Below are 26,616 nucleotides of genomic sequence, written 5' to 3' on the forward strand. Positions count from 1 at the left end.
GCCCAACTGAAGTCATACGAGTTATTTTCTCATTCATAACAGAAAAGTTTATCATGCTCACAAGTCGGCTGCGTGTTCATTAATCTGTAAAAATAAGTTAGTGTCAATTCATGAGTTGTGCTTTTTTCTCTTCTCTCTTACAAAAAATGAAAAAGACAGGAGGAAGTATTGTTTTCATATAATCCACTGCACGAAGAGGAAGGAGAGTTCACTTCCTTATCAAAGAGCTGTGCGGGATTATCACGTAATGTACAGTGTCTTTCAGGAAATTAGGGGCATTACGATGCTGCAGCCACATGATAAATTTCCAAAAACAAATTCTGAACAGAGACTGACAGTATGTTAAAAGTATGGAGACACACATACATATACACACACACACACACACACACACACACACACACACACACACACACACACACACACACACGCACACACACGCACACACACACACGCCAAACAGTAGAATGAGAAATGTGTGACAGGCACTGAAACTATGGAGCCAGGTCGGTCTCAAATGATACATTTACAAATTAAAATTCAAACATCCACAACACAAAATAACCATCACAAAATCCAATTCATAAAATTAAAACACAATTAAAAAATATGCAAATCCATATCGTAAAATCAAAACAAGATTCATAAAATACACGAATCCAATTCGTAAATTCAAAACAGGATTCACAAAATTCACAAATTCAGTTTGTAAATTAAAAACACAATTGAAAAATATGCAAACCCAATTTGTAAATTCAAAATCCAATTAAAAAAATATTGACCCGAATTTGTACATTTAAAACACGAGTCAAAAATACACAAATCCTATTTGGAAATTAAAAACATTATTCAAAAATGCACAAATTCAATTCGTCAGTTCCAAACACAATTTAAAAATTCACAAATCCAATTCAAAATATGATTTAAAAATACACAAATCCAATTTGTAGATTAAAACAATAAAAAAATATGCTAATTCAATTTGTAAATTTAAAACACAATTTAAATGCATGCAAATCCAATTAGTCAATAATTTAAAACACCATTTAAAAATACACAAATCCAATTGTTCAATTTAAAACACAATTCAAAAATACACAAATGCAATTCGACAATTCAAAACACCATTCACAAACTGTATACGCAAATCTAATTCGCAATTTCAAAACACCCTTTAAAAATACACAAATCCAATATGTAAATTTTAAAAAACATTCAAAAATCCACAAATCTAATTTGTGAATTCAAAACAATTAAAAAAATATGCTAATTCAATTAATGAATTTAAAAAACAATCAAAATATATGCAAATCCAATTCTATAAAATATAAACACGATTCAAAAATAGACTAATTCAATTCATAAATTCAAAACACGATTCAAAAATGTGCAAATGCAACTCGTCAATTCAAAACATCATTCTAAAATACACAAATCCAATTTGTCAATTTATAACATGATTCAAAAATACACAAATTTGATTCGTAAATTCAAAACACGATACAAAAACACACAAATCCAATTCATATATTCAAAACAATTAAAAAATTTGCTAATTGAATTCGTAAATTTAAAACACGATTTTAAAAATACACAAATCCAGTTCGCCAATTCAAAACACAATTAAAAAATATGCTAACTCAATTCACTTGGTCAAAATATTTAGAATATAAATATTTATAAATATTTAAAACAAAAATTGTGTTTACAAATTAACAAACTGAATTTTGTAAATGTGACGTATAAATTTTATTTGGTAAATGTATTCATTTTGAGACTGATCTGGCTCCATAAAACAGGTTACAGAAGTGTTTCTCAACCATCCTCCACGTTCTGTCTTTATATTAAATTTATTATATGTAATATAATAAATAATAATTAATAATAAAAAAACATTTTTAAAAAAATTATATTTATATTATAATGGATGAACCTTTAGGAGGAAGTGTGTAAATTTGCTTGACAAGGTCGAATTTATTTTTTAACATGCAAAAATTTCGGATTCAGTTTGCAATAAAGTTTAGAGACAGAAACATCCAGGTAGACTTTCATGAAGTGATTAAAATCCTTTTGCATTATGAAGACGTCTAATATTCAGTTAAAGGTCACTTGAGGACACACATCAGGACTTCAACAACGTGAGACTATCAGATGTGAATGACTGGACTGAGGTCTGCTTCCAAGTCCTATATAAACAGACACCAATTGGAGAGTCTTTTGGGATATATTGTCAGGAAATGCCTTCATCGAGTTGAGAAGAACAACTATCAAGACAAACAAACATCTTTAATGAAATGCAAACTAAGCTTCAATTTCACAATTCTATCCTGATGCAAAACCTCTTTTGATACGGTGACTGTTTTACATGTTGTATGTATATATTTATAGATCTATGTGTAATTATTAGGTTTTAGGCACCATCAGACTTGTTTTTTTATTATTATTAGGGCATAATAACCATACATAATTGTTCTGTTTATTAGAATACAGCCAGAATTTTCAGCTTAGATTGATTTTTTTTATGGTCTAATGGTTTAGGACACGTGAAAGACTGTAAAACTATTGCATTTGGCCTTGAGTGAAATATGCTGGTGGCTCGTGGTTTGGGGCTGCGTTTCTGCCAGTGTGTTGGACAATATTGTCTAAATTTATGATTTATTAATGTTGAAAAGTACACACAGGTTTTAAATCCATTCCTTCTGAGGTGCTGTTGGTAATGGTTCTATTTGTGAGCATGATAATAATCTCAAATATTCTACTAATGTGGCAAAAAAACACTTGGAGAACCAAAACTGCATTTATTTAATCAAATATACAGTACAAAAAGTTAAATTGTGAAATATTATAAACAAAATAATAATTTCTTATTGAACGCAGTTTAAAATCTTACTTTTTTAATGATTCAAAACTGAAACTTCATCATCATTACTCCACTCACATGATCCTATAAATTAAATTATAAAAATATGATTAGCTGATCTTTTATGATCAGTTATCATTAGCCGCTTTCACACATACAGACCTTTCTTGAAAATTACCGGCAATTTTCCTGGAAAGGTGTGTATGTGTGAACAGGCCCTTTTTGAAAATACCGGTAAATTCGTTTCGGCTATTTTCCGGAAAGAGAAGTTTTAAGATTACCGGTAATTTGCCGGAATGCTGCGCTGTGTGAACGCAGAAGGAAGATTGCCGGAAATCAGCATGTTCTAGACGTTAACGCTCTCTGTGAGACGTCTGCTTTAGCCAATCAGAACAGTCAGAAGCATTCACATTCAATCCGGTTTAAGAGAATAAAAGCCTTTGAATATTTTTCCAGACACATTTAGCTGCTTAATGTTAGTCAGATCACGTTTATATGTTCATCTTAATGCCAACCGTGTAAATAATCATCGATAAGATGTTCATTATAAGCCGTGGTTTGTTTACCTGCAAGCTTTGCTTGTGCCCGTGAAACAGCCCGTGAGCGCCAGCACGCACACATATCATGTACATCTCTACATGCGAAAGTGTTTCTCTATATGTTTTCATCGGAGTTGTTTACAAAACTGATCATTCACAATGTTTGTGATGTAGTCAAATGTTTACAAACACAAGCGCAGCCGTTTAGAGCTCATTTCTGGTTAATGATGTCAGAATTTACAGCTAATTTGGAATGGATGTGTGAATGCTCTTTTCCGGGAAAATTCCGTAACGTCCTCGCCTAAATTTACCGGTAAAGTCATTCTGGAAATTTTCCATATATTTAATGGTATCACTGTCCCCTTTCACACACTAATACCAGTAAATATCTGGAAAATTACCGGTGAACAACTCGGATGAGATGTACATGATATGTGTCTGTGCTGGCGCTCACAAGCTGTTTCCCAGGCACACGCAAAGCTTGAAGGTAAACAAACAACGGCTTATCATAAGCATCTTATCGGTAATTATTTACACGGTTGGCATTAAAATGAACATATAAACGTGATCTGACTAACTTCTAGCAGCTAAATGTGTCTGGTGAAATATTCAAAGGTTTTTATTCTCATAAACCGCGCGGACGTAAATGTGTCTGACTGTTGTGATTGGCTAAAGCAGACGTCTCACGTCAGCACGTTCTAGACGTGCACGCGCTTATTACGGCAATCTTCCTTCTGCATTCACACAGCGCAGCATTCCGGCAAATTACCGGTAATCTTACAACTTCTCTTTCCGAAAAATAGCCGAAACGAATTTACCGGTATTTTCAAAAAGGGCCTGTTCACACATACAACCTTTCCGGAAAATTGCCGGTAATTTTCCAGAAAGCTCTGTATGTGTGAAAGGGCTATTGGCACAATAACACTAATAATAATCATTTAAATTATCAATGCTGACATTTTTTTTTTCTTGCTTCACAGTATTGGGGAAACTGTGATACGTTTTACTTTTGGGATTCTTTGATAGAAGAAAGTTCCAAATAATAGCTTTATTTGCAATCTTTATCTATTTTTCAAAATTATATATTATATACACACACACACACATACACACACACACACACTCAAAGACGACTAAATATAAACACAAAGTTGGAGAAAACTTCACATTTTCCACAGGCCATGAGGGACTGTGACACTCGTGACCTCTGAGGAATCGTGTCTCAGAGACATGCAAACATTCTGAAGAGGGGAGAGTGGAAAATATTTCAAGGGGGAGATTTTGGGGGAAGTGGTATTTGCAGGACAGAAGAGGTGGAAATCTACTTCCAGTGAGAGCCACATATATAATGGACAGTATGGACAGCTGTTTGCATTGCTGGTGTCAAATATTGGATTGCGCTAACTTCAGAAATCCCAATGCAGAAGCATAAAGAGAGCATCTTTTGCACTGGAACATAAGACACACCACTGCTAACTAGAAAAGCAAGATATATTGAAATATTATTGTTATCATAATAATGGTAGATGCAATATACATATCGCAGAGAAGTGCAATAAATTCAATTCATTTTATGCGGCAAGAATTTGTGTGCTATTTAATTAGCTATTTAATATAATGAGCTCAGAAAAATATCTATAACCTGTTTATGTTAGTATAATCGTTACATAAATAGAGGATACACCGAAGTATGCTTAAGGACTTTTAATTGGCCAATAACCTAACCTAAGGTTAAGAGCCTCCGGTGAACTGTATGCCATTGCAAAATTGTCACGTTTAAGGTCTGTTTTCTTTAAAAATCAGCGATCTCCACTGGCTGAGTGATATCCGATGTAAAAGTTGGTCTCAGATTGTACAAGAAGCACTGCATTACATTACATTTCCCCCCGCCATGTCTTTATAATATGAGCATTTATTTTACCTCAGAATATTCAATGAAGCTTCTGCGCTAGCCTGCCAATTCAGAAGTATTTATGGGTAAAAAGCGTCTGTTTTGTGAGAAGTACTACTCATTTGATATGTGTACGACCCGTACAGTTTTAGGCCCCGTTTACACTAGTGCGTTTTAGTTTTAAAACGGCATATTAGAATGAAAACGATCCGCGTCCACACTCGCGTTTTACCCAGCGTTTCTGAACTGCTCTCCGTCCACACTAAAACGCTGAAAACGCACATCACGGGACCACACACACACACTTTGGCAAGCGCTGCAGCCCATCTACCCAGATGAGAGCTCTGCTGGTCGGACTTCTCATCAAGCATCTCCCGCTGGATCTAATCTCACTATATTTATTAAACGGGATATTTCATTCATCTTGTTGTCTTTATCTTACGACATATTCCCTGACTTTGGTCATTGGAATCTATTACTTGTTCTCAGGTAACGTGTTTTGGCTGAGCGCAAAGATAAGTTAATGATTAATGTAAGCACGTAGGCTACATTCTGTATATTGACTGATCGCTTGCCTTTATTTCCTATAATGTATAAACTTATTGTATGTTATACTTTTAAAATGGCCATTATCGATTATTAAAACTGATATTCAGCAAAAGAGAGGGTGTGTTTCGTATTTTCACTGAAATTGAAAGGAGGCAGTTGTTATCGGCTCCGTTTTGTTATAAATATCCACACAGTGAAGATGACGCTCATATATGCAGCACGACGCCTCAACATTTCTGCTGTCTGTTTAGTTGTTAATATTAAAATAAAAATAGGCAGTTCCTTAAATCATGTTTACATTTTATTGTTGAGAAAGTGAAACAACGAAGCCAAGGTGATGTGAATGAAGTTATAAAGTACATTGTTCCCTGTGAAGATTGACGCGTGTCCTCTGTATGTTTTCCATATCAAACTGAGAAGAAGAGATGCAGCCTTGATCAAACTTGCGAAGTCTGAACTTACACGGAGAAGATTCAGGACTGAACTGTGTGTTAGGCTACTTAATATTGAGGAAAAGCCCCAATCAGAGAGGCGAATGTCTGCAGCCCCGCCTCCGTTTTCAGATGTCTCTGTCTTTCCCCATCCACACTGAGACGGAGCAGCAGCGTTTCAGAATGAAAACGGCCTCTCCAGCGTTTTCGAAACGCTCCGTTTTCGGCGCTCGAGAACTCCGGCGTAGTGTGGACGGATGGCGTAACCGTAGCAAAACTTATGCGTTTTCAAACTAAAACGCATTAGTGTAAACGGGGCCTTACTGTAGACATTTCCGCGAGCGAAAATGACGTTGTCTGAAACTTTGTCGTATACCACGCCCACCAAAAGAGTACCATGGGTAGCCTTTTCGCAGTGGAAACGCAAGCCTGATAAAGGTGCCCCGTATCGATCCGTACCGTGCCACTCAGTGGAAACGAACTATTTGACACCTCTATATAGTAAATCAGCAAAGATCAGTCAATCCATCAGCGGATCGCTCGTATGTCAGCTCATAGACAGACCAGCTGGCCGGTGCAACTTTGAAGCGATTCAGTGTCCCTGTATCCGTGTTTGCACTCGGTGAATTCGGTGAACTGATGATGACCTTAACAGCCAATCACAGTCATTCCTGCAGAGCATGTGGACACAATGGTCAATGGTTTAGGAACATGCTCAACAATGCTCAAATGTTAGTAGGAAATTGATATTTTAAAAACACTTGCCAAAACTTGCTTCACAATCAGCACTTAGACTCTGTCTGTTTTTCAATTCCAAGAACGGAGAGAACGAACTTGCGTTCTTCTGGAGACCGGTCTTGCCAGGTGTCCTCGGAAGAACGAACTCCGGAGACCACGAGAACAGAGAACGCGTCCTGTGAGAAATGAGATGCTGCGTTCTTCCTGATGGTCACATGACCTTCACGCGTTTTAAATGGTAAATTATTTAAACAGTGCAGCATTCATACAACGATTTATTTGTTTTCGCCTTTTCAAAATATGTACTTTGCATAAAAACATTATAAATATACTCTGCACAATATAAATAAAACAGATTTTAATACGAATTTCAGCAAACAAACACCCTTAATGTGTTTATTCCTTTATTAAGATGTCCATGGTAATGTTTACGTTCACTGTTTCATTTAGGGAAGCTTCTGAGGAAAATAATTTAAATCTCTGAACTTTAATAATAAATCTAAATAAAATGCTGCGCTTCCCACTTCCAGTCGCAATGACTTCTGGGACTTCCAGAGCGAGTTCGGTGCTCAAGTCTGCATCGGTTGCGTCCTCGATATCAAGATCACATCCGGGAAGTTTCACGCGTCCTCCGTACTTGCGGTCTTGAGTATTGGAACTGAACTTAGGCAGCTGATGATGACGTTACACGAGAACACAAGGACGCAAGACCGCTGAAGAACGCATATTGAGAAACAGCTTCCTACTTCATGCTCATTCCTGGCCATTTCACTGCTCTGGTTCCACCCACCTCTCTCAATGATTTACTCCCTTCAAGCACCTCATTATATCTCACCTGCAGCACCTGTTAGTCAAGACGGCCACTGCACTGACTCAACAGAAACCAGACACATGTCCCATCATTCCAAGCCTCACGTAAAAACTACTTTGCTGTTTTTGTAGATCATGACACCTGAAATATAGCCAAGCTGCTGTTTTGGATTGCGCTTAGCTGACTCCTGCTGATTTAAGACACCCCGCTGGCATCTGTCAAGTAGGATCTGTGAAGTGTGTGTTTACAAAGTCCTGCTGCTTCTTGCTTAATCTGCTTGTTTGGTTCCTTTTTGTATATGTTTTCTCTGTCTCACGTTGCACAGGCTGACTCAGCCTCTCTTATCTGTGTGACAGATTGTTTGCAAATGTCAGACTCATTCACGCTCATCCGTACATCAGTCTGGACCGAGCTGCTGTGCTGACTCACAGATGTTTAACTAGAGTCTGTATTATTTGATTCATTGGTAGGTTGGCAGAAGAGCATGAAGACTGCTGCATTAATATACAGTATTGCCATGCTAAACTGCATGACACAAATGGCCATTTTCTGCCTGCTTTGAAGTGGCAGTTTCATGGCATTTGAGGCCATGTCCACACTAATGCGTTTTCATTTAAAGACGCATATTTTTGTCTCCGTTTTGCCCTTCCATCCACACTGAGTTGCGTTTTTAGGAAACAAAAACGTATTTTTGAAAACGCTCTCCAAAGTGGATAGATTTAAAAACGCCGTTTTCGTGTCGTAGTGTAGACCGTGAAAACGGAGTCTTTCGAAAACGATGACGCATTTTTTGTCATGTGACACTCAGTCATGTTACTAATTCGTTTACTTTATTTTAGTTGTGATTATGATTTTAGTGATGTCGTCCTTACTGTGAGGGTAAGCAGCGTCATCAGCAGGATACTGTTCTTTAAAGCGGTCCAGTATATCGGCGTATTTGTTTTGGCACGTCTCCCAGTCTACATTTCCACTCTCTTTTGCAACTTTGTATTCATGTGTTACTCGAAGCAGCAACTCTACTTCATTAGCCCCTTTCACACATACAGACCTTTCCGGAAAATTACCGGCAATTTTCCGGAAAGGTTGTATGTGTGAACAGGTCCTTTTTGAAAATACCGGTAAATTCGTTCTGGCTATTTTCCGGAAAGAGAAGTTGTAACTTTACCGGTAATTTGCCGGAATGCTGCGCTGTGTGAATGCAGAAGGAAGATTCCCGTAATAAGCGCGTGCACGTCTAGAACGTGCTGACGTGAGACGTCTGCTTTAGCCAATCACAACAGTCAGACGCATTTACGTCCGCGCGGTTTGTGAGAATAAAAGCCTTTGAATATTTTTCCAGACACATTTAGCTGTTAGAAGTTAGTCAGATCACGTTTATATGTTCTTCTTAATGCCAACTGTGTAAATAATCATCGATGAGATGCTTATGATAAGCCGTTGTTTGTTTACCTTCAAGCTTTGCGTGCGCCTATGAGCGCCTGCACACGCATGAGCATCTCGACATGCGAAAGTGATCCTGTGAAAGTTGTTCACAATATTGATCATCCACAGAGTTTGTAATTTAGTCAAATGTTTACAAATACAAGCGCAGCCGTTTAAAGCTCATTTGTGGTGAATGATGTCAGAATTTACCGGTATTTTGGAATGGATGTGTGAATGCTCTTTTCCGGAAAATTTCCGTAACGTCCTCGCCTGTGTGAACAGCGCTTTTTTCAATATACCGGTAAAGTCGTTCCGGAAATTTTCCAGAAATTTACCGGTATCACTGTGTGAAAGGGGCTATTGTCAGTCCATTTAAAAAACTCTGTGCTTTTCCTCGACATTTTGCCGCAACGTTTCAAGGAGCCTGAAAGAAAATAAACGTCAGCCGGAAATGACGCGTGCCAAAGCGTCTTACGTTTCACGCATGCGCAGTACAGGTTGAAAGCATTTGTAGTCGTTTCAGTGTGGATGACAACGTTTTGGAAAACGAATAGAAGCGACAGTGTGGACGTGAAGCGTTTTTAGAGGAAAACTCCGTTTTCAATTTTATCCGGATTAGTGTAGACATGGCCTGAGTCAGATGATGATTAGACTTAAATCTTGTGGTGTCCTTTTAAATTATTGTCTGTCTTTGTTTGGTTTTCTTACACATTGGGCTGCTGTTAACACAAACATAGATATTTTGAAGACATCTGGTTGCTGGAACGCATCAACTTACAACCAGCATTTTTCAAAATATCTTCCTTTAGGTTCAGCAAGAAGAAAGAAGGTTTTAAACTAGTGAAGGGTGAGTAAATAACAGGGGTTCATTTTTGGGTGAACTATCCCTTTAAGGTGACTTCGTAGCAATGTGCTATATAACAAAATAAACTATAGACCATTTCAATGTGGAGATGTCAGTGGCCCATAAACATGTTAATGCTTGTTATCAAACTATTTCAAAACTGTAACAAGAGGCAATTCAATCATAACTTAATGTTAAAACAGCTGCCATAACAATAACTATCAATATGAGGCTCTTTTTGGATTGCAACAGTCTAACAACCACATCATTTTTATAGTCATTTATTAATTTGTTTAATTTAATATTAACCTCAGCTAAAGAGACTAGTGGGCACAATGCTTTCAGCACAAGTCTATTCTTGGTTTAATTTTGGAGAATGCCAATTAGAGACAAAATACAGGTCACAACTGAATATGATATGTATTTGAATGCCATAAAGGTGTCACAAAGTTAAACCTGGCGCTATATTATCAATCTGCTGCAGCTGACGCTATTGCTGTGTTGTTAATCCAATGTAAACACACTGATCCTATGAAAAATATATATTAATTTACAAGCTGATGGCTTTTTATTTGCATGTTGTTGTTTTTTTTACTATTAAAAACTACTATTTTTTTAATCTTCTGTGGGTTATGGTCAAAATATGGTAATTCTAATAGTTTAATAAAATTTATTTGACTTTTTTTTAAATCACCAAGCGACCCCCTGTCATTGCCCCGCAACCCCCACTTTGGTAAACACTGATCTAATTAGGGAATTTGGGAGTCGCAGGTTACTGGCATTGTTATTTTAGGGGTCATGGGCTGAAAAGTTTGGGAACCCCTGCATTAGATGAAGACTCTAGACACCCATTTTAAGAAAAACACCCGTTTCATTATTATTTATTTTATTATAAACCATTTTGAGGGATGTAAACAAAAACAATGGTCCCAACATATTTCCTGTTATACATTTTTTTTATTTCTACGGCTTCCGGGAATCCAAAATAAGCTTCATATTGATACATAATGTTATGAATAAATTGCCTCTTTAGTTATGAAATAACTTGATAATTGTAATCATGTCAAAATGTGCTAGAAACAGTATAATTTCAAAAAAGAAAAATACTTATGCAGCTTATTTATCTATCAGAATTGCATAGTGTATCAGTTACATTATTATAAATTATATACCAACTTTTTACATGCATGTTCTTCAAACTTAAGCTCCCATCTATTGAAGTAAAGTTGGTTTTACATTCATACATTTGTTCAGTGACTAGTGACATGCTCCCTATATTGTTTACCATGGTACTTCTGGATACATCTGTTTTATATTGTTTTTTAATTATTTTTAATTATTTATTTTTTGTATTTATTTTATTTGGACTTAATTAGGTGCTTTTGTGTTGAGCCTTCCATGTTTGATAGATAATTTGTGAAGTTGAACTTCATTTTCTTGCATTTAGATTATGTATTACAATAAACAAAAACTTTGAATATTCAGTCTGAAATCACATGCAAATGACTTCTAGACATCATAAGCACCATTTAATTGACTGTGAACAATGTTGTACTTTGACAGTCATTGGCTGCTAATGTGATTCCACTATTTAGAATTCCTAAAGAATACCTTACTGAAATTATATTAAGGAGAAAGTGTGACTATAAAACCAGCTTTACCTCAATATCCCATCTATAATTAAATTTCGATTTTTTACATGCATGCTCTTCAAACTATAGCTCCAATCAGTTGAGGTTAGCAATCGTACATTCGTTCAGTGACAACTTGTGACATGCTCCCTATACTGTTTACCATGGTACTTAGAATATTCTCTCTCAAATCACATGCAAGTATGACTTCAAAACAACATTAACACTGATATTTAACTGTAAACAATGATGCACTTTGATGGTCTAATGTGATTCCACTATCTGAAATTATAGAAAGGAGAAAGTGAACATAAAACCAACTTTACCTCAATTTCCCATCTATACAAGTACACATGTAAAAGCAGGATAACCAAATTATATATTATATAAAAGATATATATATATATAAAAGATATATATATATATATATATATATATATATATATATATATATATATATATATATATATATATATATATATAAATAATATGACGAACAAAACTATAATCGCTGTTATTGTTAAGGTTGAATAATAACAAGCTTTTCAAACGGATCTCGTTAATTTTTAACCACTTTACAACATGACACGTGCTGGAGTTCGCATTTTAATGTTTACACGAGCATTTTTATTATGTGTATCTGATCACTAGATACAGCACGAATGATGTTACATGGTTTTAACCAAGACAAAAGCCCTGTCCAAAACAAAAAGCGATGCTAAAGCTACAAACCAATGTCTGTTACGGCTAAAAAGTGACACTAGTGAAAGCTGAACTCACCAAAGTGCGGAGCGAGGACTCATCCATGCTGGAAAACCGTTTCTCTGACATCTCCTCAGACTTATGAATGGCTTCTCATTCAAAACGAGTGTAAAACAGAAATAAATAAGCCGTCATATAACGTTACACGAAATAAAAAAGCCTCGCGATGAATAACTTACATTAAACAGTAAGTAAGGTCTCGGGTCGGTTAACTCTGGCTGCTTTTGTGAGGATACTCACAAAGAGAGCCGACTAGCCGGTTTGTTGTCTATGCAGGAAAATATGATTAAGATCTGATGTTGTCCTATTCATAAAAGTTTGTTCATAAAAAAACTCCAACCGTCTCTTGGTCTGTCAGTCAGACTCTACATGCCTCCGAAGTCACAAAGCGGCGAGTGATTTGAGTTGAAGCCACACCCCCTTAACATGAGCAGCCAATGACAGGCCGGCAAATTCAAAACCTCACACGCTTGAATATGTTCATGTCTGTGTAACAAATTAGCATAATGTTTTTTATTTTTCCTACAGTACATAATCATAGTCTGTTACATTTAGTTATTTAAGTTCACTTAATTTCCTCCACGCCCTGTCTGTGCTGACTAACCGACTTGTGTAACACATGAAGCCACTCACATGGCCTGCAGCAAAATATGTGGCGGCTGTGTGTACACAAATACACCTGACAGAAGTCTTGTCGTCGATCCCAGTTGTAAGAGAAACAAATAATAACTTGACTTCTAGTTGATTATTTGGATAAAAGTAGATTTTTTGATGAATCGTGTGTTGAGCTGCATCCCAATCATCACAAATACACGTCATCTTTAGGCATAGTCGCATGGGATTAGTATTGAAAACCATATCTAAAGTAACAATTCCCGAGTAAAAGTGTCATAAGTCTAGGCTGCAGTGTCCATGAGGGAGACTAGATGGCATCTAGACGTATATTGTGGTCTTCAACTCCCATGTTTCTTTAGTTCCTAGTGTATTTAAGCCTTAGTTTCGCCTGTATTTTGATTCTGGATTACCTTTCTTTTGTCTTAAATCATTGTGTTTACTTTGTTTGTCTGTTCAAGTCTTTTTTTATGAAGAGTTTTTTATTTTTAATCTGGGCCAGTTGGCATTTCTATGTGGAGTTTGCATGTTCTCTCTGTGTTGGCGTGGGTTTCCTTCGGGAGCTCCGGTTTCCCCCACAAGTCCAAACACATGCAATATAGGGGAATTGAAGAAACTAAATAGTGTATGAGTGTTTAATGGTTTAATGGTTTAATGGTGTATGAGTGTGTGAATGAGTGTTTCCCAGTAGTGGGTTGCAGCTGGAAGAGCATCCGCTGGGTAAAACATATGCCGGAAAATTGGCGGTTCATTCCGCTGTGGTGACCCCTGATTAATAAAGGGACTAAGCCGAAAAGAAAATGAATGAATGAATGAATTATATTCTAGTGGTTTATTTCTACATACACATTTAAAATAAAACCTTTCTAATGCATAAATAATGTCCGGCACAAATACTGCTGTGTTCCATGTGTTAATCAGTAAATCCACCCTTCCACTCAAAATTTTGTATTAAAGGAAAAAGAGAGTGAGAAGGTCGCTGGTTCGAGTCTCGGCTGGGTCAGTTGGTGTTTCTGTGTAGAGTTTGCATGTTCTCCCCATGTTGGCATGGGTTTCCTCCGAGTGCTCCAGTTTCCCCCACAGTCCAAACCCATGCGCTATAGGTGAACCAATAAACTTAATTGGCCGTAGTGTATGAGTGTGTGTGTGAATGAGTGTGTATGTACAATCATGTTAAGGATTAGAGTTAGGGGTTAGTCTTAGAGGCTTAGGGGTTAGGTTAGGGTTAAAATTAAGGTTAGGTTGGGGTAAGTGGTTAGGGTTAAGGTTAGGTGTTAGGGTTAGAAGAGTGGTCAGGATAAGGGTTAAGGTTTAGGTTAGTGGTTAGGGTTAAGGTTAGGTGTTAGAGTTAGGGTAAGGGTTGGGCTTAGGGTTAAGTTTATGTGATACACCATTGTGTATCCACAGTAGTAATGTTTGTTTTGTCATTAATGTATCTATTTATTTATGTATATACTGTAAAAGTCATTTATTATCACTACTAATGACTGGGTTTGAAACAAAATAACATCAACAGTTGAGAAAGTATGCGCCGTGGGTTACCATGGCGATACTTGTTGTGTTTACTTCAGATGCTACTAAGCTGCTCCTGAGGAAAGACACTGAAGTTTTCTTGTGATTTTGTTTCTCCTGATAATTCAGGTATGTTTCATAAAAAAAACTCAATATGTTTATTATAATTCATGTAAAAACATGTGAGTACACATTTCCTATGTGTTTTTTTAAAGTGAATAGCATATTTACAGTTGTTAATTCAGAGGAGTGATTCAGATGAAAGTACCAGTAAAATGACAGTTGGGCTGAGTTTACAACTGACTTCCCAGTAAATGATATGTATTATACTCAGTATGTGATAATTAAACAGAAAGTGACTTATTATTTGTATATATTAGTGGTATATTTGTTAATGTATAAAGTTTATGAGAGTAGAGAGTAACATTGGTAATTGGTGTCAATTGTAACTGTTACAATTTAAATGATACAAATAACAGACGCATGACTGTTCAGTGAGTTTAGTAGTCTTATGTTAAATGGTAATATACAGAGGTATTTACAAAGAAAGAAAAATGAAATAGATGATTGACAAAGGATTTAAAGTGTAATCTGTGTGCTACTGATAAATATACAGAAGGTATAATATTTATATGTGTTAATGAGAGTACAGAGTGTATAAGTATTTGAAGACTTCATTGTTGTAAAAAAGAGAACAAAACTGTGCGTTTGATAAAATGAAACATGATTTGTGAGGATATGTTTGCTATACTATGACTGTTAATAAACAGATGCTACTAAGCTGCTCCTGAGGAAAGACACTGAAGTTTTCTTGTGATTTTGTTTCTCCTGATAATTCAGGCACTTTAATCTGCCTACGAGTTCCGCGGCCGGGACCCGTAACATTTAGGTTAGGTTAGGTGTTAAGGTTTGGGTAAGGGTTGGGGTTAGGGACTAGGTTAGCTGTTGGGGGTTAGTGGTTAGGGTTAGGTGTTAGGGTTGTGGTTAGGTAGACAGTAGTGTAAGAGTTAGGGTACTGGGTGGTGGCTGGATCGGCATCCCCTGTGTAAAACATATGCTGGCATAGTTGTCGGTTCATTCCGCTGTGGAGATCTCTGAAATAGAGACTAAGCCAAAGGAAAATGAGCTATAAAGTACTGGAGAACACCAATACACACTCACGCACATTTACACTACGGCCAGTTTAGTTCAATTCCCCTATAGCGCTTGTGTTTGGACTGAGGGGGAAACCGGAGCACACAGAGGAAACCCACGGCAATACGAGGAGAAGATGCAAACTGTGTGTGTGTGTGGATGTTTCCCAGAGATGGGTTGCGGCTGGAAGGGTATCCGCTGCGTAAAATCTTGCTGGATAAGTTGGCGGTTCATCCCGCTGTGGCAACCCCAGATTAATAAAGGGACTAAGCCGACAAGAAAATGAATGAATGAATGAATGAATGAACAATACAATGATCATGAGTCTAGCATGTAAACAGCCATTTTTAATGACCTTAATCTGACTAAAGTCATAATCGAACTAAACAAAAATCATATTAAGATGCTTGGATTGAGCCGATTTCAGTGAGATTATTGAAGTGCAGCTTAGGTATCTTAATCACTATTACAATCGCGTAGAATTTTTGCCGCATTTTGCGACAGGATTTTCCATACACACAGTTGTTTGACACTATTATCTGCACCTATCGAGTCAGTGAAGGACTGCAGAGTCCTGTATCGTGAAATTTGGAGGGATTTTTTTCCCCACACAGAAACGCCACTGGCCCAGCCGGGGCTTGAACAAGCGACCTTCTTGCTGTGAGGCGACAGTGCTAACCACTGAGCCACCGTGTCACCCCCTAACATGAACAAATACTAAATATATTGTTCATTGTTCATGTTAGTAAACAGAGTAACTAATACTAAAAAGTGTTATCAAAAATAATCATGCTTCATTCATCGGGTGTCCTGGACTGCTTCTTGATTAAGAGAAACCAACAGTTTCAGATCCTCCATGCACTGCTGAAACAAAAGCTGATTTTCGCAGGTAAGCGGTGCCTCTTCTTCACAGCATAACATCTTGCTTGCTCCAGTGTTATCCTCTGAGTTTTGCACTGATTGTGTCTTCAGCAGGTCTTTGGCTAGTTTTAACGCACACTGCGCGATCACCGAAGGCATGTATTTGTTGAACGTGTAGTCGGCCAGACTCAGTTCACAGACTTTGCAGGCCAACCATCTCCACTTGTTCTCAGCAGAACTGGGCTCTTTATGTAGATGCGCATTCTGCGCGCTGATGAATTCGCCAGTCTGGTGTCCAGTAAAGCGACTGGTGAAGTAGTCCAGGAAGAAAGCAAGCGTGGGCGCAGCCAGTCTGAAATTGAGTCTGAGAAGAATCAGGCACTCGAGATTACAGAGCTGTTCTCGGGAAAACGAATTGCAGCAGAGCGACAGAAGCTGGGTGATGCGTGGAGAATACACTTCAACCTGGAAAAACACAAGCATCTCATTAAAAGACTGTGCTAATTATCATCACGGCAACTGAGAGCTGTGCACTACCCTAGTGAAAAATAAACACACTTATTTGAGGAAAAAACAGTAGTTATTTTGGAAATAATGCATTTAAAGAGATATTTCATCCAAAAAGGAAACATTTAATGAATTACTTTGCTTTTTTACTTTTTTACGTTACTCACCCTCAGGCCGTTGAAGAGAACTGTATGCACAGGCTGTGGATTAGTGTAATGTAATGTGCATTTATACAGCACATTTATTCTGTATAGCCATACACCCAAAGTGCTTCACAATCATGAGGGGGGAGGGGGGGGGGTCTCTTCACACCACCACCAGTGTGCAGCATCCACTAGGCCTTTTTAACAGACGGTCGCATGCACATCCGGTTAAGCGATAGTTGCGTATCCACACTTCCGGCCGAAGCAGTGGAGTCATATACGCTATAGTTTTCACTACCTCTCTGAAAACTTTGCTAACAATTACCATTTACAGCGGATGTTTATTATCTTGTGGACCGACATTCTATCGCTCCACACTCTAAACTTAATAAAGGATATGCGTTTTTCCTCAAAAATTGCGTTTTTATTTGCGAGGGTGGGTGACGATCCATACGTTAGCATAGTTTAGGAAAGGCTGTTTACATATGTGCGAAATGTACCTTTATCATAGCGTATGCTCTTATATTTAAAACGATAAGAGATATAAGGGAGCTAACATATATAGTAATAAATGTTTAAATGCATGTATAATATCTAAATGTATAATAAATATGCGATGTAATAAATATTTGATGAGAGGGAACCTGGATCTTTACTATTTCTGTAAGTACATGGATGAATATCTTAAAGGAGTGCAACAGGCTTTGTTTAACTCATGCACTGTGTAAATGTGTAACATGTTAATACTGCTGAAATAAGTCAGTCTGGAGTTGGTTGTACATGTTTTTTATTCAATGTATTGTTTTCAAGATTCATCTCCTACATTACATAATATAAATTCTTTTGACATCCACACATGAGCATATGCATATAAATAAATAAATAAATATATAAATAAATATATATATATATATATATATATATATATATATATATATATATATATATATATATATGAGCAATTCCAGGGTTATGGATGTGACATTTGCAGTAAAAACTCAAAACATAAATTCACATAGAATGCATATGTTAACATTATATTGAATTATCGGTTTATATTTTACAGAACAACTAACCACAGAGTTAAGGGACCAGAAAAATATCAATCTGTAAGCATGTTTTATACTTTAAATGAGGGAAATAAACATGCGTTATGGATGTGACAAAAAAAGTCTGCATGTTTACAGTCTACGACACACTTTGTAGAAATTCTGTGAATTAAACTGCACAACCCAAAAAAAAAAACAATGCTAATCAAAAGGATAAGAGTCGGCTCTCTATAAAACAACAATGATTGGGTTTATTTTGTTTAATATTTTCACATTTATGAGGTAAAAGTGTCGTTATGGATGTGACGTCTTTCTGTTTTGGATGTGACAGATGTGAAATTGCCCCTTGTGTGACTTTGGCAAATCAAATAGAATAGTTTGAAAACATTAACCGATGCATTTTTGAGTATTTTTAAATTACTGTAAAATACTTGCTCACACAAAAAACCCAGAAATGGTTTCCGTATTTTGGTGAAAACTTAATTTTTTTATGGCAAGGTTGACATTTGCACGGAATTGCTCATATATATATATATATATATATATATATATATATATATATATATATATATATATATATATATATATATATATATATATATATATATATATATATATAATGTGTGTGTGTGTATATGTGCATGTATACAGTTGAAATCAGATTTAATAGCCCACCTGTTTATTCTTTCCCCAATATGTTTAACGGAGAAATTTTTAGCACATTTCTAAACATAATAGTTTCAATAACTCATCTTTAATTGCTGATTTGTTTGATCTTTGCCATGATGACAGTAAATAATATTTTACTAGATATATTCTAAGACACTTCTATACAGCTTAAAGTGACATTTAAAGGCATTTAAAAAGACATTTAAATGTGTATGTCTGTTATACATTTATACAAACCGGAGCACACAGAGGAAACCCACGGCAACACGAGAAGAAGATGCAAACTATACACTATACAATACATTTATTGGAATAGTTCATCCAAAAATTTAAATTCTGTCATAATTTTTTTTATTCTCCACTTGTTGCAAACCCATTTAAGTCAGAAAAGATAATATACTAAAATTTGCTTAAAACCAGTAACCACTGACTTTATGCTCTTACAATGAAAGTGAATTGTTTAGAATGGTGGCGTTCCCCAGGGCTCCATTTTAAGGCCTATTCTGTTCTGTTGAAGCATCCATATGAGAGTCAAACTTATTGTTTCAGCATTCCAGCAGCTTGCTATAGCGCTTGAATGACAAGATATATTTCTTGTTCAAGAAAACAAAGCATACAACTTGAATGATCTAATGGTGATGGATTATCAGCTAATAGGTTATATGCACAGCTAGTGTTTTTCAGCCAATGCTAAACATCCGGTGAAAGCATAGATGTTGTAATGTAATTAAAATACAATCAGGTAAATAGACATAAGCATTCATTTAGTTGTTCAAGTGTAAAGCGAGATGAAAGATTGTGTAACTGCTAGCCCTGTTGTAAAGCAAGCGCAGAAATTCCATTAAAAATTCAGGGGTAAAATAAACTGTCATATTTTAAAGACATGGCGGGGGAAAATGGAATTTAATGCAGGGCTTCTTGTCCGGTCTGAGACACACTTTATATAGTATATCAATCAGGCGGTGAAGATCACTGGTTTTTAAAGAAAACAGACCTTAAATGTGGCAATTTTATAATGGAAAGGCAATTCACCGGAAGCACTGAGGCTGGCTGACTGTAATTAAAAGTCTGTGTAGATATATATCCCATTATGTACATTATTGTGTACCTATGTTTTTAAAAAAAGAAACGCATAACAGTTTATTACCCCCTCAAAGTGAGTACTTTTTTCATTTTTGGATTAACTATCACTTTAAAGAGTTTCCTTCTTCTGTTAAACGAAAAAGCAGATATTTTTAAGAATGCTATAAACCTGTAACCATTGACTTCAATAGTAGGAAAAACAAATACTATAGAAGTCAATGGTTACCGATTTTCAGCTTTCTTTAAAATATCTGCTTTTGTGTTCAACAGAAGAAAGAAACTCTAACTGGTTTGGTACAATTGAAGGAAAAAACCATATTCACAGATGCAAATTTAATAATCAAAAACCATTTTTTCCTGCTATACTAATTGAATTAAAACACTATACAAACATCATAAAGCAAAGCACTAATAAAAAGCCATTAAAACCGCTTTTTTACTTGAAACCTTCAAATCTTGTAATTTCTCAAGGCCCTTTTCTGTTAGTATGTTTATATACACATTGTGGTGTACATGTTTTGATCTGTATACCCCTGACATTTTATTTTTATTATTATTATTATTATTTTCTTTGTGTGTGTATATTTTTTTTCTCCATTTCTTTTTGTATTGTTCTAAATTGTTCTTTAAGCAATAAAAAAAAAATTGAAGGAAAAAAGATTTCATGTTTTGGGTGAACTATCCCTTTAAGTGCACTTCTTTTTCCCAAGCCAACACCTAACAGCTAATATTAACAACAACAAAAAAAACTCTTGATTGAACACTACTGTGATGAAAGCAAGCAAACGATAGCTCTGTCCCGTACCTGTTTAGTGGCGATGAGTAAAGACGTCACTCCCAGTAACTGGAAACAGTCTGCAGCTACTGATGTAGTGATCAAGAAGCGGTCCATGATGTTCACAGCCAGACAGCAGGACTCAAACGACAGACTGAGCTGTCTGCGCACAGCGATCAGCCAGCTGACCAGCTTACTGCGAGCCTCTGCTGTAATCTACAAGGAGCAGCATTACAGAAGTTACTTTAAAGGGGACCTATTGTGCTAAAATCACTTTTATAAGGGGTTTGAAGACAGAACGATTGAAAGAGCACAAATTCATTTGCATTTAAAGCGACAGTCACCAAAACAGCACTATCAAAGCCTAAAAGGGTCAGTTTCAGAGAGTAATAATACAATATTTGTGTGGTATTCGACACATCTGCGACTCATCCTGTATCAGAGCCACGCAAGTCAGTTGATTCACAAACTAGACTATGCATGTTCTCTTTGTGTGTATTCTGAAATATCCACATAATTGCCCAAATTAACGTCTTGTAAGTGTTTTTTAACAGACGCACGTCCGTACAAGAGGATCTAGCAAGACTAGGTGGAGTTTCAGTAGTGAACAGCTGTTCACTATTCCTGTCAGCGAACTCCAGTAATGTCCAGCTACAAACCAAACCACTATATATATATATAGTTGTAGTCAGAATTATTAGCTCCCCTGAATTATTCGCCCCCCTGTTTATTTTTTTCCCTAATTTCTGTTTAACGGAGAGAAGATTTTTTTCAACACATTTCTAAACATAATAGTTTTAATAACTCATCTCTAATAACTGATTTATTGACTCTTTGCCATGATGACAGTAAATAATATTTGACTAGATATTTTTCAAGACACTTCTATACAGCTTAAAGTGACATTTAAAGGCTTAACTAGGTTAATTAGGTTAACTAGGCAGGTTAGGGTAATTAGGCAAGTTATTATATAATGATGGTTTGTTCTGTAGACCATCGGGAAAAAAATTAGCTTAAAGGGGCTAATAATTTTGTCCCTAAAATGGTGTGTAAAAAATTAAAAACTGCTTTTATTCTGCTCGAAAAAAACAAATAAGACTTTCCCCAGAAGAAAAACGATTATCAGACATACTGTGAAAATTTCCTTGCTCTGTCAAACATCATTTGGGAAATATTTAAAATAGAAGAAAAAAATTCAAAGGGGGCGAATAATTCTGACTTCAACTGTATATACACAAACATGCACATGCATTTTATTTTAAAAAACGTAGAAAAACAAAAGAATAATAGAAGGCAAAAGTAATGTTTTGCTAATAAATAAAGCTTTAAAATAAGCATTTTCTCTAGACAATCAGTTTGGGCCTTTGGAAAAAAAGGTGGGGCTTGAAGTGAAAAGGGTTGAGAATCCCTGCCCTAAAGCAGTATAAAGAGAGTTACTGAGAGTTAAAGAAAATTTAATTAAGAATTTAAGTGGTCAAAAATATTATTTCTCCAGTAAAGAAAGCGTAAAAGTTCATCGTTATTGTCCTCTGTAAAATGCTTCGTCCTAAAACAGTATAAAAAGTGTTTATACTGGGTTAAAGAAATTTAATTAAGAATTTAGGGACAGAAACAATCAAAAATAGTGTTTTTTCCACTAACGAAAGCTAATTATGATCATCTTCTGTATTACTAGTCTTCATCCTTAAGCAGAATAAAGTGTGTTTTAAACCTGTCTGAGATTCTATCCACTGTTGAACATGAGAAGATATTTTGAAGAATGTTAGCAGCCAGCATGCTTTAAATGATCTTCTTTTGTGTTCAACAGAGGAGGAAAAAACTTAAATGACAGAATAAATGATGGGATAATATTCTTTTGATATGAACTATCTCTTTAAATAAATAAACGAAATTAAAGAAAGCATAAGAGCTAATCATTATTGTCCTCTGTATATCCTAAAGCAGAATAAAGAATGTTAATACTGAGATAAAGAAATTTAATTAGGAATTTAGAGATAGAAATGGTCAAAAATACTGTTTTTCCACTAAAAAAGCATAAGAGCTAATCCTTATTGTCCTCTGTAATGCTAGTCCTCATCCTAAAGAAGTAAAAAGAGTGTTTATAATAGGTTAAATTAAAAATCGAAACGGTCAAAAATACTGTTTCTCCACTAAAGAACGCATGAGAGCTAGTCTTTATCATGTTCTCTATTACTAGTCTTCATCCTAAAGGAGAATAAAGCGTGTTTAACACCTGTTTGAGTTTCTAATAAAGATATAAAAACTCAAAAAATACTTACATAATAATAATACGTCCATACTCCCATTCAAAATATCATCTTTTGTGTTTAACAGAAGGAAAAACTCAAATGACGAAATAAAAAAGGCAGTAATTTTTATTTTAGACGAACTATCTCTTTAAATAATTTAATTAAATTACATTGCTGTCAATTGAATGTATTTTATTTGAATACAGATAACTAAGGAAAGACATTTGAGAATAGAAATGGCTACAAACACTGTTTTTCCACTAAAGAAACCGTAAGAGCTAATCATTACTATCCTCTGTAATGCTAGTCCTCAACCTAAAGCAGAATAAAGAGTGTTTAAGCTAAGTTAAATTAAGAATATAAGAATCAAAACGGTCAGAAATACTGTTTATCCACTCAAGAAAGCATAAGAGCTAATCATTATCATCCTCCATATATCCTAAAGCAGTTTAAATAGTGTTAATACTGAGACAAAGACATTTAATTAAAAATTTAAGGATAGAAATGGTCAAAAATACTGTTTTTCCACTAAAGAAAGTGTAAGAGCTAATTATTATTGTCCTCTGTATATCCTAAAGCAGAATAAAGAATGTTAATACTGATATAAAGAAATTTAATTAGGAATTTAAGGATAGAAATGGTCAAAAATACTGTTTTTCCACTAAAAAAGCATAAGAGCTAATCATTATTATCCTCTGTAATGCAAGTCCTCAACCTAAAGCAGAATAAAGAGTGTTTAAGCTAAGTTAAATTAAGAATATAAGAATCAAAACGGTCAAAAATACTGTTTATCCACTCAAGAAAGCATAAGAGCTAATCATTATCATCCTCCATATATCCTAAAGCAGTATAAAGAGTGCTTATACTCAGAAATATTTATTATTTATTTAAGAATTTGGGAATAGAAACAGTGAAAACACTGTTTTTTCCACTAAAATAAGCGTAAGCACTTGTCATTATTATCCTCTGTAATGCTAGTCCTCATCCTAAATCAGAAATGGATGTTTACACTGAGAATTAAAAAGATTTAAAATAAGAAAATAAGGATTGAGTCGGTCAAAACTTATGTTTATCTGACCTGCGGTTGTCTTGAGAGGCAGTTGAGCGCCAGAAACTGCTGTTGATTGAGTCTCTGGATGATGAAGCAGGTCTCCGAGTCTTCATAATCACACACCTGTGAGTCTGATGCACACCTGACTGGAGAACAGAGGAGCTCGTCTTCAAAGCCAGAGTCACTCAGCGTAGAAGAAGGTGAAGGAGAAGACATTTCTGTGCCGTTCTGGAAGCTCTCTGTTGTTAAACTGGAGGGTTTGCGCACATTATCAGCGTCATGTCGGGCTGTGTTTTGGGACTGCAGTGTTGTCTGCTGAATTATGGCTTGTAAACGGCTTCTTCCCGGGTGTTTTAGCGCTCATTGAAGGGCGCCATTCTGCCCGCGACACTGGGAACCATGACAACAGTCTCGCGGGGGCGGCAGGTGGCGCTTTTGCGTGGCGTCACTTCATTAAAAATATGTAAACAATACTATAAAAATCCTTAATATAATTAGGGCGAGACTCTGTAAGATAAAATAGATCAGAGCTTTGGATTCATTATTTTTATTAGAGCTGGGCAAAGATTAATAAAATAAAAGGTTGTTCTAATATATAATATACACTTACCGGCCACTTTATTAGGTACACCCTACTAGTACCGTGTTAGACCACCTTTTGCCTTCAATGCTTTAATCCTTCGTGGCAAGAGATTCAACAAGGAACTTAAAAGATATTCCTTAGAGATTTTGCTCCGTATTGACTTGATAGCATCAAGCAGTTGCTGCATATTTGTCGGCTGCACATCCATGATGTGAATCACCCGTTCCACCACATCCCCAAGGAGCTCTATTGGATTGAGGATCTGGTGACTGTGGAGGCCATTTGAGTACAGTGAACTCATTGTCATGTTCAAGAAACCAGTCTGAGATGATTCACACTTTATGACATGGCGCTTTATTCTGCTGGAAGTAGCCATCAGAAGATGAGGACACTGTGGTCATGAAGGGATGGACATGGTCAGCAACAATACTCAGGCTGTGGCGTTGACATGATGCTTAGTTGGTACTAATGGGCCCAAAGTGTGCCCAGGAAATATCCCCCACACCATTACACCACCACCAGCAGCCTGAACCACTGATACAAGGCAGGATGGATCCATGATTTCATGTTGTTTCTGAAATACTCAGACCAGCCCGTCTGGCACCTAAATCCACTTTCTTCCCCATTCTCATGCTCAGTTTGAACTGCAGCAGATCGTCTTGACCATGTCTAAATGCCTAAATGCATTGAGTTGCTGCCATGTGATTGGCTGATTAAAAATTTGCATTGAAGAGAAGTTGGACAGGTGTACCTAATAAAGTGGCCGATGAGTGTGTGTGTGTGTATACACACAACAGTTCTGTCTGGTTCTTTAATCTAATTGGCTGATAGCCGGTGCGATATTTTGCCAGTAACATCAAACAAAGGTCTCATCACCTCTGTGTATTACTCCGCCCACATACATGAATGTGTGTGTGTATATATATATATATGAAATAAGATACACCAGCACTAGATTATTACAATTGTTCAGATCTTGTTTAGATAATGTGAATTAAAAACCTAAAGCTCTTCTATAAAACACAAACAAAAATAATGAAGCGAAAAATAATACGTTCAAAATGAATGACAGAGTAAGAGAAAAGTGACAAAATAAAAATAAAGCAAGAGGAAGTTATATCCAAAAAGAAAAGCAGAACAAAGCAGACCCCCCCCTCCCCTTCCTTCTTCCCGTCAGGAGCTCATTCAGACACAACAGTTCACTCCCACCAGCTCCGTTCATATATTAATATAGTGGTGGGAGTGGGCAGAAAAAGCAGTGCATTGTATATTATGGCAAGTTGTTATTAAAGCTGCAATTCTTTCAAGCAGCATATTTAAGGAAGACTGATATATGAGGCACAAACATAAACCACTCACTATTGAAACTTGGAAATGATCGCACTAAAAACACTGAGACTCTAATGTGCTGCTTTATCTGGGTCTGTCTGGCATTGTTTGGTCGCACTAATAATTGATTGATAGTGGTTTGAAAACAATTACAAGCAATTAAAAGCAGGCTGGGCGATACGGTGGCTCAGTGATTAGCACTGTCGCTTCACAGCAGGAAGGTTTCTGGTTCGAGTCCTGTCATTCAAGTTGGCATTTCTGTGTGGAGTGTGCATGTTCTCCCCGTGTTGGCGTGGGTTTCCTCCGGTCGCTCCGGTTTCCTCCACAGTCCAAACACATGCGCTATAGGGGAATTTAATAAACTAAACTAACCAGTGTGTGTGTTTCTGTGTGAATGTGAATGAGTGTATGGGTGTTTACCAGTATTGGGTTACAGCTGGAAGAGCATCCGCTGTGTAAAGCATATGCTGGAAAAGTTGGCGGTTCATTCCACTGTGGCGACCACTGATGAATAAAGGGACTAAGCGGAAGGAAAATGAATGAATGAATATTATTAACTAGTACACAATCAGTGCTGTGAA

At 36.3% G+C, this 26,616-nt stretch overlaps 2 protein-coding genes across 18 annotated transcripts in view; both read right to left on the minus strand.

Annotated features, from left to right (window-relative positions):
• The window catches only part of smtnb (smoothelin b), a 124,465-nt gene extending 111,610 nt beyond the window's left edge, over positions 1–12,855 (minus strand). For 12 of the 15 annotated variants that reach the window (XR_012406535.1, XR_012406534.1, XR_012406532.1 and 9 more), the window contains exon 1: positions 12,497–12,855. Coding sequence is in view for 11 of the 15 variants with exons in the window: in XM_073951664.1 (XP_073807765.1) it covers positions 12,497–12,547 (51 nt within the window). In the remaining 4 variants the exon portion in view is untranslated. The remainder of the gene's footprint in view (positions 1–12,496) is intronic. The other 3 variants (XM_073951663.1, XM_073951676.1, XM_073951665.1) reach the window with 2 other exon arrangements.
• Positions 12,856–14,131: 1,276 nt separating this feature from the next.
• On the minus strand, positions 14,132–26,550 carry ccno (cyclin O). 3 transcript variants are annotated; one of them, XM_073949696.1, is made up of 4 exons: positions 26,456–26,550; positions 24,151–24,373; positions 20,854–21,039; positions 14,132–17,062 (listed from the first exon to the last, which is right to left on the minus strand). In XM_073949696.1, the coding sequence occupies exons 1-4, from the start codon at positions 26,521–26,523 to the stop codon at positions 16,535–16,537; spliced, it is 1,005 nt and encodes a 334-aa protein (XP_073805797.1). In that variant the 5' UTR covers positions 26,524–26,550; the 3' UTR covers positions 14,132–16,534. The 3 variants fall into 3 exon arrangements, with proteins under 3 accessions (XP_073805797.1, XP_073805798.1, NP_001373739.1); XM_073949697.1 differs by lacking the exons at positions 24,151–24,373; positions 26,456–26,550 and adding an exon at positions 22,496–22,869 and having other exon boundaries at positions 20,854–21,177; NM_001386810.1 differs by lacking the exon at positions 26,456–26,550 and having other exon boundaries at positions 16,422–17,062; positions 24,151–24,444.
• Between the last annotated feature and the right edge of the window lie 66 nt (positions 26,551–26,616).

This window comes from Danio rerio, chromosome 5, assembly GCF_049306965.1.
Source record: "Danio rerio strain Tuebingen ecotype United States chromosome 5, GRCz12tu, whole genome shotgun sequence".
Lineage (NCBI taxonomy): Eukaryota > Metazoa > Chordata > Actinopteri > Cypriniformes > Danionidae > Danio > Danio rerio.